General features: G+C 37.2%; 1 protein-coding gene and 1 long non-coding RNA gene across 4 annotated transcripts in view; one reads left to right on the plus strand and one right to left on the minus strand.

Annotated features, from left to right (window-relative positions):
• Positions 1–11,614, minus strand: LOC139173592 (uncharacterized). Of its 3 annotated transcripts, none has more exons than XR_011560051.1 (3): positions 11,188–11,614; positions 9,047–9,141; positions 1–776 (listed from the first exon to the last, which is right to left on the minus strand). It is a non-coding gene; the product is annotated as an uncharacterized lncRNA (long non-coding RNA). The 3 variants fall into 3 exon arrangements; XR_011560050.1 differs by having other exon boundaries at positions 11,166–11,614; XR_011560048.1 differs by having other exon boundaries at positions 11,113–11,614.
• Positions 11,079–22,366, plus strand: part of TMEM9B (TMEM9 domain family member B) — a 17,288-nt gene continuing 6,000 nt past the window's right edge. Inside the window, exons 1-4 of the mRNA XM_070763569.1 lie at positions 11,079–11,583; positions 14,520–14,611; positions 17,923–18,031; positions 19,181–19,315. Coding sequence (XP_070619670.1) covers positions 11,497–11,583; positions 14,520–14,611; positions 17,923–18,031; positions 19,181–19,315 — 423 coding nt within the window. The 5' untranslated portion in view covers positions 11,079–11,496. The remainder of the gene's footprint in view (positions 11,584–14,519; positions 14,612–17,922; positions 18,032–19,180; positions 19,316–22,366) is intronic.

Below are 22,366 nucleotides of genomic sequence, written 5' to 3' on the forward strand. Positions count from 1 at the left end.
AGAAATCAAATATATATATATATTTTTAAATGTGTCAACCAGGTAGTGCAAAGAGTATAAATTGCCATAATGCATCCCCATCATTGAGCAATAGGCAGCTGCTCATAGTTTTGGTGATTGCTCCATTTTGGGACACAGGACTCTGCTGCTGTTAAGGAATTCTAGAAGTCATGTTCCACATGTTTTCCTACCTTGTCTGAGCTTGCTAGGCATGTCTGTCGCCAGTGGGTCAAAAACGGCAAGATGGTGGCTAGAATCCTTTTTATATGTAGGTAAGATATAGAATATAGAATAATTAGTTATTGTAATTAATGGGATTTTTAGATATTTATATTATATACTGTTCTTTTGATATGTTGTAAGCTTCCCCAAGTCTTCGGAGAGGGGCGGCATATAAATCCAATAAATAAATAAGATGTAAGTAAAAAAGGGAGCAGAACTTAGATTGCATAGTTGCAAGCCATTACCTTGACTTTTTTGACCTGGCCCTGAAGATGCTACTGGAGCTTACTAACTATTTTATTGGCAATCATGAAATTGGAACTTGATTCATTGTTAATTGTGTGCAAAAGCCTTACCTGGATTAAGGGCAAATGACATTATAATATTAAACAATTTTAAAACAATTGGACATATATTTATGTTGACAGTAGAATTCCTTGATCTTTGGCTTTACAGCAGAGGCCCCCAATCATTTGGGCACCAGGGACAGGTTCCATGGAGAGCGGTTTATCCATGGACCAGAGGGGGCGTGGTTTCCAGGGTGTCCAGTAAACCTAGAAAACAGGGAAATCAGGGAATTATCAGGGAAATCGGCGGTTCAGGAAATATCGGAATTATCAGGGAATTTGTGAAAAAACAGAATAAATCAGAGGGGAAAACAAACTGTGTTAAAATGTTTAAAAATCGGGGAAATCATGTAAAAAAAACACCATGGATTGCACTGCCTGGCAGTCAAGCAAAAATGAGCATAACTCTGGCAACAACTTGCTTCCTCAGCTACCGATATTTCTCCACGGCTTAGCCATTTGGTATGACGTCATCTACAACCGCGCCTTAACTAGATCGCAAGTAACAGGGAAATATCAGGGAATTTCAAAATGCTTTCCCCCTAGACACCCTGGCTTTTGCATGCTGCCTGCATCCCACAGATGAGGCTTTACTAGTTTGCGCAGCCACTAGTTTTCTGGCATGCCATGGACTGGTGCCAGTCCACAGACAGGGGGTTGGGGACCCCTGCTTTACAGCAAGTAAAACAGCTCTAACATGGACATAATGTTGCTATTTGTAACTTTAATTAAACAGGCTAAAATTAAAGTCTTATGCATGCTTACCGTACTTGGTGATAAGATATATTTATTTATTCATTGTATAGTTGCCTTCCTGTGAGAGTTCAAATGATTTGTTACCTTATAGTGGAAGTCTAACTTTACCCAATTTTATCCCCCAGTAACAACCTTGCGAGAAGAGAGTTTGAACTGAAAAGCATGATTGGCACGCAGTCACCCAGTCAGACTTCTTTGACTGAGTGGGGACTTGAATTAGATCCAAATCCAATATTTAACATTACAGTATCAAGTAAAGGATGCCTTGAAATTGACATTTATACTTGCCAAAAAATAAGATTCCCCACCCCAAATTGGATGAAAAGGAATGAAAAGAAAAATGCTGCTGCCATCTGCTTTGGCTGGCCCAATTTGGCAGGGCTGAGGAAATGGATGCCCCACACTAAATTTCCTCTCCCACTTATGGTTATTACGGAAGACTGTGAAATGCAACATGTATTTTATTTTCTACAGAAAACCCAATGTATTTTGTGCTTGAATTTCTTAATACATTGAGTATTAGATGTAATATAATCTCTCAAATGAATGCCTGGAATTAAAATTAGATTCATTTATTCAGTATTTTGTATGCAGTTTCTCCAGCCTTTAGTGAGGGATTCTTGCAAGAGTTTTCTTTTAACTTTCATTTTATCACATATTTTCTTTGCTTTATATATAACATTGACAATGGAGCTAAGATGTATGACTATATCAAAAGTAATTTATATGCTTGTCTTGTCTCCATTATTTTCCAACTATTGTTCTTCTTTGTGATGGGAGTATGTTTTGGTGAGCTGGCCTTTCATCAACATGAAAGTCTTCTTGGCAATTTCAGAATTTGCTATTGCTATTTCAAAGATTACAAAAGGATGAATGTCATTTTAAAATTGCAGGAAGAAGCATCAATAACCTGTGTTATGCTGATGACATTAGCCTGATAGCTGAATATGGAAATGACCTATAAGCTATAGTAACGAAAGTCAAGGAATACAATGAAAAAAATGTATTAAAATTTAATATAGAAGAAACCAAATAAGAGGTAGAGCAATCAGTCTTAGAATTGACAATGAAGATATCAAAAGTGTGGATCTGTCTTCTACAGTCAACAGTAATATCCAGTCAGGCCCGGGTTTCTTTGAAGTCAGAATATCAGTCTGAAAATAAAACTTGAGTTCCTTTGCAATAATGCCAAGAAATAAGCTTTCCAAAGGAATTTGCCCATTGAGGAAAAGCTGTTTTTATTTAGGAGCCTAATTATAAAAAATAATGGATGATTGCCTTATTAGCACATCTTTCCAAGAGGCCTGGTCCATGTCAAAGACAATTGCCATAACAGCAGGCAAGTGATCAAATCTGCCTTGTGATGTTATTATGCAAATGCGAGCTCTTATAATGCTTACCTCATTACAAGGAAAAGAAAAAAAAGTAGTCTCTAATGATTTTACCCCATTAGTTGTTGCAGAATATAGGGGGCAACGCTTATCTCTGAGGCTGTGAATTAGTACAGTTTGAAGACTTGTCTATGGCCATCATGATATGGAGTGAGGTTTCCTTCCCGTTGAAGTAGTATCCATTTATCTACTCACATTTACATGCTTATACATGACAGACAGAAGTATAAATGGTGGAGCTTATATCATGAAAATGTAATGTGCATTGCATTTTGGTGTAGTTTAATAGACAATGAGAATAACCTTAGGCAGGAGAAAGAATAAGGAGCTAGGCAACCCTAATAAATGAAATCTGAGTCCAAAGGAGGAATGGGATAGGAAAAATGGTCCCTAGTTCTCTGGAAAGTGAAGACAAGGAGCAGGGAAGCACTAAGAATTCCATTACCTTAAAAGAAAGGTCACATAAATACTCTTTGTTTTGGTTTCTTGCCTGGACTCCTTCAAAGGGATACAGTAATACCACTTTGAAAAGCCTTTTTCCTCAGCTCTAGCATTGTCAGTAGAGATGCAATTTTTAGCTTGATTAAAGATCTCGCAACATTCCGCCTGACTTCATGGAATGAATAGAAAGGATTTTTCAACTTAAAAAAGGTCTCTCTGTTAGAAAGTTAATTTGTTAATTAATTTGGCATTTCCCATGTCAATTTCATTAAATTTTAATTATGATTGGGCACATGCTGAGATAAGAATGGCAACAGAGGAAATTTGGGACTCTGTTGCTGCCTGCCTGCTATTTTCTGCCTCGCAAAATAAACTCGAGTGTCGTTTGCAAATATGCTGTTCCACATAACCCAGTAAGCATGGCATATTCACTGGTGAGTATTTGCAATTAAAAATAAAATTTGTTCGAGGCAGACTTTGCAATCTATGGCTTATATTGAAATGGAGCAGATATCAATACTCTTGTAATCCAACTCTGCAGGGGTACTTGGAAGTAAATGCCAAGTCCCATGAGTCATGTACTCATCACTGGAGAACACCATCAAATTTATTTGCAACAGCATGAAAAGGCCAGGCAAGGATTTTGAATTTTGGCTAAAAGATTTTGGGTCAGGTTTTAAAAACAAATCTAGGCTATGGACCAGGAATACTGTATAGCAATTTTGGTTTGATAAAGATAGTAAATATAGTGATCCAATTATAGTGGTACCTGTACTTAAGAACTTAATTCATTCCGTGACCAGGTTTTTAAGTAGAAAAGTTTGTAAGTAGAAGCAATTTTTCCCATAGGAATCAATGTAAAAGCAAATAATGCGTGCAAACCCATTAGGAAAGAAATAAAAGCTCGGAATTTGGGTGGGAGGAGGAGGAGGAAGAAGAAGAGGAGGACAGTCACTGCCCAGAGCAAAGAGAGCATTTCTTTTCTTTGGGCGCTGGCAGAGGTTTATTCCCTCTCAAAATGCCCAGAGAAAGGAAAATGCTTCGTTCGCTCTGGATTGCCAAAGCCTCCTTAAGCGCCACCAAAAGGCTCCTCTGGCAGCTCAGAAAAGCCCAAAATGGCCAGGATTAAAGGGGGAATGGCAGGAAACTGTCCGGGCCTTTGTGCCGCTCTCAAATTTCCTGGGAAATTTTTCCGGGCTTGGATTCTTAAGTAGAAAATGGTTCTTAAGAAGAGGCAAAAAAATCTTGAACACACGGTTCTTATCTAGAAAAGTTCTTAAGTAGTGGTGTTCTTAAGTAGAGGTACCACTGTATATCTATTTCCAATCTAAGATATTTTTTATCAAATCTATATGAAACAGTTATGCTTTTCCAACTTTCAAAGTAGTAAGAAGTTAAAGGAACAATTGTATTTATTTCTTAGAAAAATATGAAGTCTCTGTCAACTCTTAGTCACGTTCATTTCCTGGGGATTTTGCAGACATATCCTCTTTTTTTTCTTCAGAAATACAGACTAATTTGTCTTCTTACAGGATGGGTTTTTTCAGTTTCTTAGTCTAATGTAAACCCTGGCTCCTTGCAAAATCTCTCCTTTCTGTCTGTTTCTATTCCTCGAAGACCATTTTAATCTTTACTGCCAGAGAGAATAGAAATCTCTCGCAAAACTTGTCTTTCCTTTTGAGGCAAGACGAAGCAGGTTTTTCCATGAAATTATTATTCCTATTGATTTAGCCCAGTGCTTCTCAATTATTTCTGTTATGCCCTCTCCCCAGAAGAAGTAAAAATTTCGCACACCCCCAACTTTCTGATCTGAGCCCCAATGGAATTTTAGTGTTAATATTGATTATTTTACTTATAAGCTGCAAGCAAACTATTGGCTGGGGAAGGCTGCTCTACCCTGGGAGTAAGTAACACTAAACTCAGTGGAGTCTGTTTTCGGTTAGGCAGTTAAAGGCTACTGTGGTTAAGGCCCTCTTTTGACACAGCCAAGCCAGCTTAATCAAGCTGATATTTTGGGGTTGCCGGCCTGGCCCATAAGCACCTCTTCTGCTGGGAACTCACAGCGAATGTTGTGGAAGGAGGCATTAAAGTGCCATTCAAAGCTTTCGCCCAGCTTCAGAGTATGCTCCTCTTTGTCCAGCAGTAGGTTCATCACGCTATTCATGGCTACCGCGGTGCCTGCCGAGAACAAGAAGAACCTATGCAGCCATCCCAACCCGCCTGGCCGCCTTCTCTTCCGGGCTTGGAGCAGTGTGCAACTGGGAAAACACTCCCCATCCAGGAAAATCAATCAAGAGGGACCACACATGTTCCCCGGGGTTACACATGCCTTGCGGCATCTCTCCATGCCCCCCCCCAGGGGACGCACCCCACTATTTTAGAATAGTTACCTCGGAGCCCACCATTGGATCTCAGCCTCCCTTTTAGCTTTTCCACCTCCATCTTCTTTCTTTGCCTGTCTGCATGTCAACCATTCTGGCCAACTGTAGATCCTTGCCCTCCTTTGCTAGTCTCCTCTTTACTGTCTCTTTACTTCTATCTTTGATGGGGGGGGGGGGGGGACCTATAATCACTGCTATTGGCGGCAGCAGGGTAATAACCATGCCAGCCACTTTCTGGAGGTGCAGAAAGAGTCCTGTGAGACCAGTGAATTTTAGATTGATTTACTTTCTTCCCATCACAAGGAAGAAAGTGAGCTGTGTAGATGAAGCCTCTTTCTACTCTTATAGCTTAATGACAGAAGCACAGGCAGGAAAGGACATCATTGCACAATCCCTGGTGGTTTCAAACTTGCACATATTTAGCATTTTGAAAAGATAGTCTAGTGCCATCCTGTTTGAATAGCATGAAAATGCATCAGACAGCCGGGGCAGTTAGAAGGCAAATAAGTAGCCCACATTATACATACTTCAGATCTTGCCAGTCCTACTGATGTACTACTAAGCTGAATATTAAATACAATTGAAAGAATTTAAAAATAGAATCATGCTGTGCAGTTCTGTACAAAACTTTCATTAATTTCACACACAGATTTTACAATAGTTTTTACACACACACATTTATATAGCTCTTAGGGTTACACATTGTGGTAAGTGCTAATGTTGTTTCATATTGGTATAATGTGGAATAAATCTGACCAATTTTAAAATTACCACACAATTAATGGTGCAATGTATTTTATGAAGTCAGCCAATTTAGTTTATTTAATAAATTGTGATTTCGTTCGTTATATCTATGTGCTTATATAAAATCAATTCATCCAGTCAACTCCCTCAATTCACCCTTATTCACCTCTTTTTAACATTTTAATAATGCATGTGTGATGAGATAGATATTCAATTTCTATTTTTATGAGCTATACATTGCTTTTCCTGTAAGTTTATCAATATGATTTACAAATTGTTCCCAGACAGCCTGTCCTCTCGGCTGCTTGACTGTGCCAAATAAAATCCAGAATTGAATGTCATCATCTGCCTCTTCTCTGCCATAAAAGCAAACATTAAAACTTATTTTAGGATTTATATCCCCTCCACGAACATGTGATTAGTTCTGGTTTCTGCCCCTAGACTCTATATTTGGTATACTGTGTATGGGATGTTACTAGCATCCCATATACATATATGGGATGCTAGTGACATTATATAATACAGTATGTTTTTCCAGACTTGATTTCTTTAGTCACCAACATATAAATTAACTGTATTTCAGTTTTTAAAAACTCTGGTGAATAATTTGGCAGGGAAAACTCTCAAGTTGAATGCAGTTGTAACATACAATGAAGGAACTTGGAAGTTGCAAAGGGAGCTCTTGTAGTTGTTATGGAAATGCAGAGAAAGTAGGGCATGCTTTGTTCAAACCTTGGGAGGGTCATGACAAGATATCAATACAGTATTCTCCAAACTACTCAAAATTTCCGCTACCAATTCTCCAGAACTGGTCAGAACTGCTGAAACCCACCCATTTAGTCACACTAGTAGGTAATGTAGTATAATCAGCAAGGCTACAGATTGTAAACAGTTGTAAATTCTTAGCAATTGTTTTGGAAAAGGCAAAATATATTTCAAATATATTCTTAGTTAAAGAATTCAAAACTCAGAGTTGGAAGAAAACATTCCATAAAATAATTTGTTAAGCTCGATCTTTATACAAAGGAAAACAACTTTTTGCCGGCCAAGTTACAGTATCAAGTTACCTTTAGAGACCTAGTTTTGGTAGTACACCATTTGTAAATGTTGAAGCTGCTGGCAACACCTAGACAACATTGGTTAATCAAGAAAACTAAACTTAACTGGTTCAATAATGGTACTTAGATGGGAGATCATTATGAGCCATCAGGGTTTGGCTAGGCTGAGAAGTTAGAAACATCTTTGAAGAAGGCAATGGTAAATCAGTTCCATATTCTTTCCCAGATAGGGAATTAGATGTATGAATCTAGATTTGAGGAAATCTTTATTTTTCAGAAGGTACAAAACTATAAAAAGCAAATGCCATGTTGTCCATCAGAAGTAAAGCAAACATAAATCCCAAATCAATCTAAAGCAGGGGTGTCAAACTATGGTGTCACGTTGCCATCACCTGGCATATCATAATGTTTATCTTCTTTGTGGAGCTGGGATAGATGTAGCCTTTACAGTGATGCATCCAGCCCACGGCCGTCACTTTGACACCCATGATCTAAAGATACATCTTTAAGATATCTGATTAAAAAATAGCGTTCAAGTGTATAAGTTTCTAATACTTTTTTCCCCTGGGTCAAATGCTTAATTAAAATCCGGCGGAGGGGTGGAGTCATTTTTATGCTATATTATCATTTTTGATATGGTACTTAGAGATTTATTGAGTCCCATTAAACACATTATTTTATATTAAATCATTTGTTCAAATTTGCTCTAAAAAAGAAACTAGCAAGAATAATTAGTCTTACCATTTGCCAGAGGAATATTGAGTGGCATTTCACAAAATATCCATATTTTATCCAGCTGTTAAAGTCGAGATTCTTTCCATACTTAGTGAGATTTAAAAATATATCAATTGGTGGAACACAGAAAAATAAAACTAGGCCAGGTGTGAGCAGCTGGTAGCTAATGAGCCACATGCAATCCTAGGCCTTCAGATTAATTTCAAAAGTCATTTGCAAACAATCACTATTGACCTTTAGTAACAATTATCTATTTCTTCCTGGCAACTTGCTATGTGGAAGAGAAAAATAAATACCGATAAAAGAGAATATCTGTAGCTCAGTGTTGTACTCTGGGGTCCTTAGTGAGGTCCAAAACCTTGGTGGGTTTTTTTTGCAGATGTTTCAATACCAAACTTGGTAACACCATCAATGTTAAAAGGAAGTGGGGTTTATTCTTATTTTTATATTCTAATGGCTTGCCTTGTCAGTGTTGCTTGTCAATGTCTACATACCACTCAAAAGAGACAATGAAAAAGCCAAAAAGGAAACAAAAATAACAAAATGCCAACCACCAGCAATCAACACCTGGAGATTAACAACAAGATTAATACTAGGCCAACAATCAAGAAGTAAACAATACCCTTATCAAGTAACTACCATGCAGACAACAAGCAAACAGTAAACAACAGCCTAATCAAGGAACCACAAGACAACTCCCATCAACACTGACAAGACAAGCCTCTAGTACCGGTATATAAAAATAAGAGCAAACTCCATTCCTTACCAGCACTGATGATGCTACCTTCATGAATTTGAGTAATGAAAATCATCAAGCTCTAACAGCACCAAGGACCTAACAGAAAAATAAACAGTGGGGAAAAAAGATGAGAATATGAGATAAATAAAATAATATTATTTTCACTTTTGGTCTTCATCTAATCTACTTTTTGTTTCATTCATGCCAACTGCTATACTCCCAGAGTATTTACCTGTTCCTCCAGGTCCAACAGGGCAGATGTGCTCCACATTTCCTAGTACTTGCCAGTCATCATTCCTCAGCTGACAAACCTGTAGCATGCCCAACCTGCAAGATCAAATTGGATGAGTAGAAATTACTATGAGAAGATGGTCTCTTGGGTCACTTGGTTCCAAGCTATGAAAGGCTTTAAAAGTGCAACCAGCACTGTGAATTACTTTTACTGATATATTTATTACTTATATTGATATATCTATTGATAAAAACTGAGATTGCATAAATGTACAATTGGATAAAGGATAAATCCAATAGTCTAACTAGTGATAGAAAGGCATATTCCTCACCCAATACAACCCATGCAAGCTGGCATTAAAACTATTACAGGTTGGTGGACAGGCCACACATTGGATTATTAATGTTAATTCAATTATTTACAAGTGATGTATGGTAATAAAAATAAGCAGGAAATATTGTTTTCAGAAGAAAACAATTTTTTTTAGTACATTGATTTTATTTTTCTCCACCTTAAAACATATATAAATGGAAACACATATATCATTATTATCAGTCATATCTATGAATACACACATAAGTCAATATCATGATTACATGACCATGGGAATGCTGCAAGAATGAAGACCCAATATAATTTTGAGCCATCATAACTTTGAACGGTCACTGTATACATTAAACAGGAATTACATTCTTCCATCGTTTTCAAAGAGGACCTTGACATTTTAGAGGGACTGTCAAGACTTGAGCGTGAATTGGAATATTTGAACAGGAATATTTGTACTGTGACTGTCTGGATATGTCCTTATCACCTTATCACCTCACAGTTGGATTATTGCAATGTGCACTACATGGGGCTACCCCTGAAGAGCATTTGGAGACTGCAGGTAGTCCAGAATGCAGCCGCATGACCTATTGTGGGTGCATTTAGGTATACCCATATCACACCAAATCTCTACGGACTGCACTGGCTTCCAATTGGTCTCTGGGTGCAATTCAAGGTGTTGGCCATTACCTTGAAAGCCCTACATGGCTTAGGGCCAGACTATCTTTGAGGTCGCCTTCTACCGCATAGCTCCTGGTGACCAATAAGGGCCCACAGGGTTGATCTTCTCCGCGTCCTGTCAGCTAAACAATGTCAGCTGGCGGGCCTGACCTTCTCTGTGACTGCCCCGTAACTTTGGAACCAGCTACCTCCCAAGATCCGGACTGCCCCCACACTACTGGCCTTCCAAAAAGCCATAAAGACCTGGCTTTTTGGGTAGGCCAGGGGTCGTTAATCAAATGGCATGCCAGTAAAGACATGCATGATTTTTTTGACTGTTTTAATTGTCAATTGTTGATTTTAAATTGTTTTGTACTGTTTTTAGAGGGGGGTTATATTACATTTTATGTGTATTGGGTAGTGAGCTGGCCAGAGTCCTAAGGAGGTTAGGTACCTCTATAACTGTCTAGTTCGGTTCTGCAACCCAACAAGGCCAACACAGACTTCAGAGGATAATCAGTACTGCAGAAAAAAGAATTACTAGCAACCTGCCTTCTATTGAGGACCTGGATACTGCACGAGTCAAAAAGAGGGTTGGGGAAATATTTGCTGACCCCTCACATCCTGGACATAAACTGTTTCAATTCCTACCTTCATAGAGAACTGCACACCAAGACAACTAGACACAAAAAGTTTTTCCCAAACGCCATCATTCTGCTAAACAAATAATTCCCTCAACATTGTCACACTATTTACTAAGTCTGCACTACTATTACTAGTAGTTTTTTCCTCATCGTTCCTATCACCCATTTCCTCCCACTTATATGACTGTAACTTGCTGCTTGTATCCTTAAGATTTTTATTAATTTTGACTGTTTCCTGATTGCTTATTTGTCCCCTATAATCATTGTTGTACCTCAGGATTCTGGACAAATGTATCTTTTCTTTTATGTACACTGAGAGCACATGCACCAAAGATAAATTCCTTGTGTGTCCAATCACGGCCAATAAACTATTCTATTCTACTGTATTCTAATTATGGTTGGACGCACATCCCGTCAACAGCCGCTTCAACGAATTACCGTCGCTCGGCTGGAGAAATGCCCGTGACCGTTAGGGGGCTCCCACGAGCCACCTCTAAGGTCTTAGGCTCCCACCTAGCGGTGGCGTGGATTCTCTTCCCCGCTTCCCTACCGAAGGGAGCTTTTCTCGCCTCCTTTTGCCGAGGCAACTGAGGAAAGGGAAGGGTGTTGGTGGCGGTGGTCTCCCAGTGTGAGGGGAGCAACTCGAGGCTCCGCGCCCCTCCCTGAAACGGAAGGCCCGACGAGCCACGTGACGGAAAGACCGGTCCGAGGCGGGTCTTCGGAGGCGGAAGTTTCGATGATCAGAGAGCCGAGGCTGCGGGCTCCGGGCCCGCCTTGGCGGCGCTGAGGAAGCCAAAAAGCTCGGCGCGGGAGAAGTCGGCCATGGCGGTGCCGAGGGGGCGCGGGTGGCCGCTGCTGTGGGCGCTGCTGGCTCTGGCGTGGGCGGCGGGTCAGGAAACCGTCGAAAAGGTCAGCGCCCCACCACCACTCCAACCCACCCCCGTCCTTCCCTCCTCGGCTCAGGGCTGCCCTCCCTTCCTCCCTCCCGTCCGCCCGCCTTCCCTGCTTGCCGTCCCCATCAAAAAACCTCGGGGCCGGTGGAAGCAAGGCGCCCCGCCGCCTGGATAACTTGGACCAAAGCGGGGGTCACCTCCGGTCACTTAAGCTGAAATCCCCGCATTGTTTCCCTCTTTTCTCTCCCCTCTTATTCCTCCCTCGCTTTTAAGCCAAATATTTCCATATACTTCTTCAAAGCCTTGGCCGGCCATCTGCGAGCCACATACAGATAGGAGAGTTCTCCGAAGAGGTCCGTCTTTATGATCTCGAGTCCCTTGATTCTCCTCCGCCCCCCCAAATAGTATTTGTCACTTTTTTTTGTTATAATAAAGTGCTTAAACCTGTAATGGTCAAACCTATCATTCAAACTCGGTTGGGGGGGGGACATTCAGTTTAAGTTTTTTTTAAAATTGTATTGGCGGTAGATATGGTTGTCTTAGTCCAGGGGTCTCCAACCATGGCAACTTTAAGCGTGGAGGACTTACAACTTCCAGAATTAAAGGTGGCTGGGGAATTCTGGGAGTTAAAGTCCTCCAGGCTTAAAGTTGTCAAGGTTGGAGGTACCTGGACTAGTCTACATTTTGCAACCATTTCTTGTGCTTTTTACACAAATGAGATTTAATGCTTTCTTCGATCTGAAATACTTTTAAATTGAGATCTCTAAGGGAAATGGGGAAAAATACTATTGACAAATGTGTATAGTTTATATAGTATGTATGTATACAAACATACATGCATACATACATACATATACATACACATACACACACACACACATACATATATACCTATATATATATATAGGTTTTGGCATGTTCGGGTTTCTTCCCGTGTAAGTTTCAGAGATTAATGGCAACGTTTCGACGAGGTCCCACTCCTCATCTTCAGGCTGGTGCTTTTGTCCTTGTGATAGGGCAAACAGATGAGATGGATGGATGGATCTTGGCATATTTGGGTCTTTTTTCTACGTTTAGACGAGGTTCCACTTGTCATCTTCAGGCTGGTTCTTTTGGCTTTGTGCTCGAATCTACGAAAACAAATAGATAGAGATATAGTTTTTGTTCCTGTTTGTTCAATATATAGCCATATATAGAGCCAAGATAAGGACCAAGCATAATGGGTTGTGTATGATCTTTACGTGTTTAATTTTCAATCAATGAATCTGTTTACATCTTCCTGTGGAAGAAGAGCGAACTTGAATGAATTATTTTTTTAAATGAAAAGCAGGAATAACATATACGTACATTTTATTATTTTATTTTTATTTCTTCAAATTATAAGCACCCAATCGTGAAGCGAGTAAATAAGTCAGACATTTTAACTATATGCTTAAATATTATAGTTTTAATTATTTATATATGTACTTCATACTCCATTCTAAGTGACTTCTAATATCTCCATAGTTCAATTTCAAATTCAGTACAATTAAAATGATTAAAATCACCAGTGTGAAAATCTCTAAAATAAAAGAGTGGTTAAAATTATATCAAGGATGGAACCAGTTCCACTACAATAACGAATTGTTCTATAACATATATCTATTACGAAAACAATACAATCCACACTGGAGTTCACTGAAGTCCATGTTTCAATTCATTGAAGCATGTCCACAGTTGGATAAACAAAAAGTACCTGGCTGGAGATAAACTGTGCAAAGTACATGATCATGTAGATAATTATATATAGCATAATCATATTCTGAATTAGGCATAGAAAGTTACAGGACTGTTGTTTCAATACATGGCTAATGTGGTACTCTATAAAACACTGTTTACCACTGTGCTTCCCAGGCAAGTTGAAAGATCTAGATAGTTTTTCATGACTATCCTATGAAGAGATTTATGTTGAAGATGGATTGAAATACCATATTTCTTCTAACATATAGTTGGTTCCCTAGATTTTTTGGAGGCTGTAAAGGCAACTTGGGAGAAATGAACTTTCAGACTTGCAAGATTATGTTAATGTAATTTTACAGTAAAGAAGAATTACTTCAATTGGACATGCTTCCTTTTTAGGCTACCTCACAAGGGTGACATTCTGCCTCCTTCTACTGCAAAATCTCTTTTGTTGCCTCTTCAATACTTTCCTGTGTTCAAGGTTGCCAAGGGTCAGAGATGTTTCCATATATTCTGGCCTTTTCCTCTAAGTTCTAGATTGTTTGGATGGTATCTGGAAATCATCATCCTTTTTCTTCTACTTCTGCTTTTAAATTCTGTGAAATTGCTGTTTGCAAATATATATTACCGTAGTTGGATTTGTATGCCATAACTATGCTTAAAATAAATCATAGTTTAGTGTAATGACTAGTCAGGTTATGCTTAGTTAATATTGTCTATTTAGCTATCTATCTCAATAATGTTAATAGGTAGAACTGCATTTTAATCCTGTTTAATATAATTATTTATTAATGACATAATGTCACTTAAAACCTTGAATATCTTACTCCTAAATAAGATTTAATTGTCATGCATCCCTCTGAATAAATCAAGCTTATGAATAAATAGAATTGCAGATGACTCTTGCAAATACATTTCTGAGCTTCTTTTCTAGTTTGGATATTCTCTAAAAATGAGATTTTTATAATTGATTTTTTTGTCTTTCAATTGGGGTTGCCATTATGCTACTTAAAAGATTTTTGAATTATGCTGAACAGCCAATACACATTTATCTGGATTTTTTTTTTTTACTTTAAGACACATTTCTTTTGAATAGGTTTCTTAGCTCCACCTATTCTGCTTTTGTTCCATTAGCATTAGAAAACTACCCTTAAGAATTATTTCTCTGTTTCCCTGCATTTTTAATTTTTAATTTTCTGACAAAATCATTCTTAATTCACTTTGTCTTTACAGAACTCTCAGGATGTCCGATGTAAATGTATATGTCCACCATACAAAGACCATGCTGGTAAATTTTTTAGTAAAAATGTTTCACAGAAGGACTGGTAAGTATACAATACTTTATATATAAGAGATCAGAGAAATTTAAATAGCTCATTTATTATTGGTATTTCAAAAGTATTTTGGATCAAGAAAATTGTTAAATATGGATGCTTGAACTGAAGTTGTTTGTGTTCGTTACTAGTAAATATAAGTTTATATTTGAAATAACATTCAGAATATTTGTATAAATATTTCATCTTAAAAATTATTTATTTTAAAGTTTTTTATGTAAGGCAATGTAATGCTTTTTGATATAACTTGAGATCTTAAAATAAATCCGATACATGTCTGTAGGCTGATTTTTTTAAATGGTCTTAGATCATTGGATTTCATAATATCCTTTAGATATACAGTAGATATAGATTAATAATAATCAAAATAACATCTGCCTGACTCAGTAAATGCCAAATCTGGCCTAAACATCTGGCTAATTGTGTGACCAAACATAATAATAGTATATACTATATATACTGTCCAACTTCCAGCATCCTTGGGCAGTTTACAAATTGTTAAAAGCAGTAGAACAAAACAAAAAGAACAAAGATGGCAGAGATAAGAAGCCCAAATGAGAAAAAAGAAAAATAGAGAAGGGGGCTTCAATCATGCTTACCTGAATATTTCACCTAGGTGAAAAGCCAAGTCTGTTAGGGCCCTTCAAAACACCAGTAGGGTGAGGCCCACTTAAATCCCTGGTGAGGGAGACTTCATTCCCGAGGGCTGACACTGCTACAGAGAATAGATGGCATTGTTTAATCCAACTTGGAGACCTTATAATCAGTCATTTAAACATGAGTTAACAGTGTGCAGTAGCAGCCAAAAAACTAATGCAATCCTTGGTTGTATAAACACAGGAATAGAATTAAAATCACGCAAAGGCTTAATAAGGCCATACCTGGAATATTGCATCCAGTTTTGGTCACCAGACTATAAAAAAGATGTTTGTGACTTTGGGAAGGGCAACAAAGACCCTTTAGCCTGGAGACTAAAACATAAGAACAATTACAGGATTTGGGTTTGGCTAGTCTAAAGAAAAAAAAAGACTATGGGAGACATGATAGCAGTATACTAGTTTTTGAGAGGCTGCCACAAAGAGGAGATCAATTTATTTTCCAAAGGCACAGAGGGCAGTGGATGGAAACAATGGATGGAAACTAATCAAAGAGAGAAAAAAACTGGATTTAAGGAGAAACTTCCTAACAGTGAGGACAATTAACCAGTGGAACAGCTTACCTTCAGAAGTTGTGAGTTCTTCATCACTTTTTAAAAGAGACTGGACAGTCACTTGTCTGAAATGATATAGTGTTTCCTGCCTGAGCAGGCGCCTGGACTAGAAAACCTCCAAGGTCCTTTCCAGCTCTATTTTGATTGGATTCATTGGATTAAATTAATCCAGTTTATCAGCAGTATTTACAATTATAAGCTGCTTTAACTAAAATATTTTGTTCTATAGTACAGTAGTACCTCGTGATACGAACCCCTTGTCTTACGAACTTTTTGAGATACGAACCCAGGGTTCGGGATTTTTGTGCCTCTTCTTATGAACTTTTTTCACCTTACGAACCCGCCGCCGCGAATGCCGAAACTGGAAGTTTAGCAAAAGTTCGGGGTCAGCGTTCGGGGTTGACCAAGAAGCGCCGCAGCCCGGCTGTCACCTTTTGAAGTTCAGCCAAAGTTCAGCGTTCGGGTGGCCAGGAAGGACGTCTCCGTGATATCAAAGAATTCCCTATTGGGATTCCCCACCTCCGTTTGAGCCTCCCGACCGGCTGACAGCTCCGCGGCTCTTCTGCAAAGGTGACAGCCGGGCAGCAGCACTTCTCAGTGGCCTCCCAAACCCGAACCCGAACTTTTGCCGAACTTCCAGGTTCAGCATTCAAGAGAACGCCGAGAAGCCCCCCTGGCTGTTTCAGAAGGTGAAAGCCGGGCGGCGGCGCTTCTCAGCGGCCTTCCGAACCTGAACTTTTGCCGAACTTTTTGGGTTCGGCGTTCAGGAGAACGCCGAGAAGTGCCCGGCTGTTTCAAAAGGTGACAGCCAGGCAACGGCGCACAGCGGAGCGCCGTTTTTGCAATATTTTTTGTTTGTTTGCACGCATTAATCAGTTTTACATTGTTTACTATGGGAAACATTGTTTCGTCTTACGAACCTTTCGCCTTACAAACCTCCTCCAATTATAGTTCGTAAGACAAGGTATCACTGTATAATGAATAGCTTTATTCAACGTGGTTATGCAGTTAGGAATGGAATATGCTACTTTGTCTTCTCATCTTAGTACAGATATAATTACACATTTATCAAAAGGATTGCAAAATAACTAAAATGAAGAAAATGTGTCCAAGAAGACATATAAAAAGACAAACTCTGAAAACTCTTAGTATACATGTTCACTTATTAGTCCTATAAGTGAAAATCCCTTATGAAAATGTAATATAACAATTCACGGATCTGCTATCTCATTCCACAAGCCCCATATTTTGATTAGATCCACTTTAGAAATACTGAATTTTCTGCATAGGATTAAAATCTCCTGAAATATATTATAGATGAGGAGGAAGGAATTGCTAAACAGGTCTGGAGCATATCATACATTATGATAACTTTGATAAAACAGAAGGAAAAACATGCTAGCTGAAACAGTCAGGCCTATTATTCCACAATCACTTGTCTAATGAAAATGATATTATTTTGAAACCTCTTTCAGTTGTTCCATAGTTTTTGCCACCAAAAAAAAGGATTTTTTCCTAGAATTCCTTCAGAGTTTTTTTCTTAAATTATTGCATACCCTATTATTTTATGCTATCTAAAATTCCTTCTAATATGCTCTTATTGTATCTTAGAATATGGCTTAAGTGAAAAGGTTATGGGCATGATAGATTTGCAAGTAAGGGTACCTAAGTCTTATCTGTGAGTGATTGGCATTCCTTATTGATGCTGCCAGTTCCAGATAACAAAGGCGCTGTCTCTACGTACATTTAGGAGGTATGATAGTTGATGTAAGATTGTGAGATTAGAGGAAGGTGATATTTTTGAGCTCACTTAGCTGATACATTCCAATGTTGACATTTAAACAGATTTCTGTGCTTCCTGGAAACCACTAATTTTCCAATAGGTTAAATACTAATGAGACAAATTAAAAATTTAAGCTGATACTATGTAGATTAAATGTCAAGCATTTCTAACATTCACACAAATTAATAATAGATTGGTTAACTCTTCATTCAGGGTTATATTCAGCATGTGTTTTCATTGGTTAATATTTCTCTCTAGTGGTATCAATTTATCTAAATGCCTGCCAAACATTTTTTTCTTCCCCTGCAGTGATTGTCTTCATGTGGTGGACCCTATGCCAGTTTTAGGACAAGACGTTGAAGCCTATTGCTTGCGTTGTGAATGCAAGTATGAAGAAAGAAGTTCAGAAACAATAAAAGTAAATTATAACTCTGAGTACTGTTTTGTTTAATTCTGTCAAGTAAAGTTAAAATGTCTTTCTCCCAAATCCACATGTATTATAACAATATGCTAAATTATAAAACAGTGAAAGCGGGGCATGTTTACAACATTTAATTTCCTTTTCTTTTTGTGAAAACTAAATTACTGATTTACAGATGATTAACTAGGATATACTACTTTGTAATGTTACCTAAGTCTAAAGATGACATTTCCTGCAACCTGCTAAGATTTCTAATTCTATTCATTTTTCACGGTCAATAATTGCTGTTTTGTTTTCAGTTTTGAAAACATTTTGGATTATATTACATTACATATTATTATCCTTACATTGCATACATATTATTTTCCTTATCTGTCTTATTCTTGCCAGTTTAACTGTGGTCTACATGATTCAGTTTGTTAGCATTAATGTTATTCAACTTTGTAACCTAACTAACATTTTCTTGCCAGTTCAAAGTACACTTGGAAAATACTATGTATGCTGCTGAGTATGCAGTAAAGTTACCTTCATTATACAAGTGTACAACAAGCTTCTGACTGATTGCACTTGTGTATACCTGATGTCAAACACATTTGCCTTTAAGCATGCATATGATGCTTCTAAGAAGAGTGTCTTTTAATTTGTACAAGAAACTTCTTAAACTATTGGATATTTTCTTTTGCTTATGTTTCTTATTTAATTGTTTCTAGAAGAACATCTGAAATTTAATGCTCACTTTTATTAACTGGCATCCAGTAATCTTTAAAGCCACATTAAGTTTTACAAGGGAACTGGATGCAGTTATAATAAGATTACGGTATTTGAAAAAGTGAATTTCATCTTTCTGCTATGTATTCTCATTAGAAAAAAATGTGTTATTGTTCAATTCAATTATATAACTATAATTATATAATATGAATTATAATTCATACCATAATTATATAATATGAATTATAATTCATACCATAATTATAATATGTAATGTAACATAATCAATCCTTTGATTTCTGTATTTTGGGGATTAATGAGTAAAAATAAGATGTGTTGTAGTTTGCTAGACATTTTAATTTACTTTGACAGCCTGCGTAATCCAAATAAGTATGATCTTAAATGACTTAAATTGAAATGTTGTATTCTATTATATAGATTACCATCATAATATATTTGTCCATCTTGGGTCTTCTATTACTATACATGGTGTATCTCACTATGATAGAACCAATTCTGAAGAGACGTCTCTTTGGACATTCACAGCTAATACAAAGCGATGACGATGTTGGGGTAAGTTCTGTGATTAATCTATTCAAATATATGTAATGAGTTCCATAATTACAATACAGATTTAATTTGATAGTTTAAATAGAATTTAAAGTCTGAGAAAGATATCTTCATTAAGACTTTAGAATTGACTGCTGAAGTGAAAATAGTACTGCTATTTTCCAACGTGATGGTTACTACTGGTATTGAATGTCATTGTTTCCAAAATAATGAGTTTCTCTTTAAATGTTATTTTTTGGCAAAGCAATTTTTAACAAAATAAAACTAAAATACAAAATAAGAAGGAAAAGAAAAACCTAGAAAAATATTTTTGTATTTATACTTCTCAATAATTACCTGTGAATTCTTTACTATAATATGAATAGTACAAGATATCTATGAGGTCTCACAGAATCTCTGTCCTAGTAGCACATGTTGCTGCATCTTTTGATTAACAGAAAATAAGTAGATATGACATTTCCAACAATGATTCCTTCACAATAAAACGTATCAGGAAAGACTTCATGAACCCAATCTGTATAGTCTGGAGGACAGAAGGAAAAGGGGGGACATGATCAAAACATTTAAATATGTTAAAGGGTTAAATAAGGTTCAGGAGGGAAGTGTTTTTAATAGGAAAGTGAACACAAGAACAAGGGGACACAATCTGAAGTTAGTTGGGGGAAAGATCAAAAGCAACGTGAGAAAATATTATTTCACTGAAAGAGTAGTAGATCCTTGGAACAAACTTCCAGCAGACATGGTTGGTAATTCCACAGTAACTGAATTTAAGCATGCCTGGGATAAACATATATCCATCCTTAGATAAAATACAGAAAATAGTATAAGGGCAGACTAGATGGACCATGAGGTCTTTTTCTGCCGTCAATCTTCTATGTTTCTATGACATCTGGAATAATATTTTTCTAATCTCTTAATATAATTATTTTAGCCACTCCTTGCTTGATAGACCCCTATCTGATGATAAGCAAATTCCAAAACTTTGGTATATAAATTCAAAATTATATTAACATATTTTAAACATTTGACGATCTATTAATAAGGATGACTTGGTGGCTTTTAGGCCAGTCACCTGAAATTTCCTATACAATGTTTGTAACAAACATTTGTAGAAACTTGCCACACTCTATTCACCATTTTTTTGGGATGGAGATGTTGTTTAGATTTTTAATTAAAGGTAGTCTTTTGGTTACAAAGTGGTAGTTAAACAAAACATCACATGACAGCACTGCTTAGTGACAGCAGACTTGGTTATAGTCATGCAGTGACAAGTATGAGGCCCTCATGCTTCTGTCCTTAGCATGGCTGAAATGAAGAAACTACTATATTCTGATGCCACAACTTACCTCAAGCCTTGTAGAACAGCAGCTCTATCCACCTTGCTATAGAAGGCATTTAAGCTGCAAATAATACCTGGCAGCACAAGAAAGTGATTTTCGCAAATACAGTGTTCCCTCGATTTTTGCGGGTTTGAACTTCGCGAAAAGTCTATACCACGGTTTTTCAAAAATATTAATTAAAAAATACTTTGCGGGGTTTTCCCCCTATAACAAGGTTTTCCTGCCTGATGATGTCATATGTCATCACTAAACTTTCATCCGCATTTAATAATTTTTTTTTTAATAAACTTTAATAAATAAACATGGTGAGTAATAATCTAAATGGTTGCTAAGGGAATGGGAAATTGCAATTTAGGGGTTTAAAGTGTTAAGGGAAGGCTGGTGATACTGTTCATAGCCAAAAATAGCGTATTTACTTCCGCATCTCTACTTCGCGGAAATTCGACTTTCGCGGGCGGTCTCAGAACGCATCCCCCGCAAAAACTGAGGGAACACTGTAATCAGAATATTTTACAATGTCTGTAGCAGATTGTATGGAAATCATTAATAACAGATAGGGGAGTCTAAGAACTGTAAATATCAGAAATAAATGTCACCAACATTCCATATTATGTTGTTGCTATATTTTAATATTTACATTAGTATTATACATTCAATTTGTTAAATGACCTGGCAGCATTTTCAAATAGCTGAAGAAAATAAAATGTCACAAATTCTGCCAAGTATAAACTTGAAAATACATGGCAGGCAAAAGCAAGTTTAAAAAGCATATACAGAATGAAATGACATTAAGGACATTTAGGACATTAAATAGTAATTGTAAGTCATATAAGTATTCATCTGAAAAATAATTAGATATATGTATCTCATGATCTGAACTAAAAACTTTTACTGTAGCAATTTAGAAGTCACGTTTTATAGAAAAGTTATTTTGGACATGTAAATTTAAATGCTTCAGTTCTGTGTTACTGGTATTAATTAAGAAGCAAATAAAGAGATTAAACATTTGGTTTTTGACACAAAATAATGCAGAAAATATAAAAATTCTGCATTCAGGAAACTGTTCTCGTTGATTCTAATTATTAAATTAAATTTTGCAACAACTAGGCATATTTTAGAATAGAATAGAAAAGAATTCTTTATTGGCCAAATGGGATTGGACACACAAGGAATTTGTCTTTGGTGCATATGTTCTCAGTGTACATAAAAGAAAAAGATACAACACTTAATGGTTGTCATAGGGGTCAAATAAGCAATGAGGAAACAAGCAATATTAATAAAAATCTTAAGAATACAAGCAACAAGTTACAGTCATTCAGTCATAAGCGGGAGAAAATGGGTGATAGGAATGATAAGAAAAAACTAGTAGAAATAGTGGTGCAGACTTAGTAAATAGTTTGATAGTGCTGAGGGAGTTATTTGTTTAGCAGAGTTTTACAATACCTATTATTTCTGAATTTGAATCATTAGATTTTTGACATAGTTACTGTGTTTCTGCAAAAACAGAGGCACTCCCTAATTTTTGTGGGGTTGGCCTAATATTACCTCTTCCCCAAAAATAATCCTGGCGAATGGGCGAAGCCAACACAAGTGGTGTTATGGGGTGGGGCAACTGTCCAGTTACAGACCGCTGGCCCCTTGGGGCAGCACAAATACTGCTTTTGCCCTTCTCTTTCTGGATGCAGTGCTTTGCTTGTTGGGCTGCTTCCCCAAA

Source organism: Erythrolamprus reginae, chromosome 1 (assembly GCF_031021105.1).
Source record: "Erythrolamprus reginae isolate rEryReg1 chromosome 1, rEryReg1.hap1, whole genome shotgun sequence".
Classification (NCBI taxonomy): domain Eukaryota; kingdom Metazoa; phylum Chordata; class Lepidosauria; order Squamata; family Dipsadidae; genus Erythrolamprus; species Erythrolamprus reginae.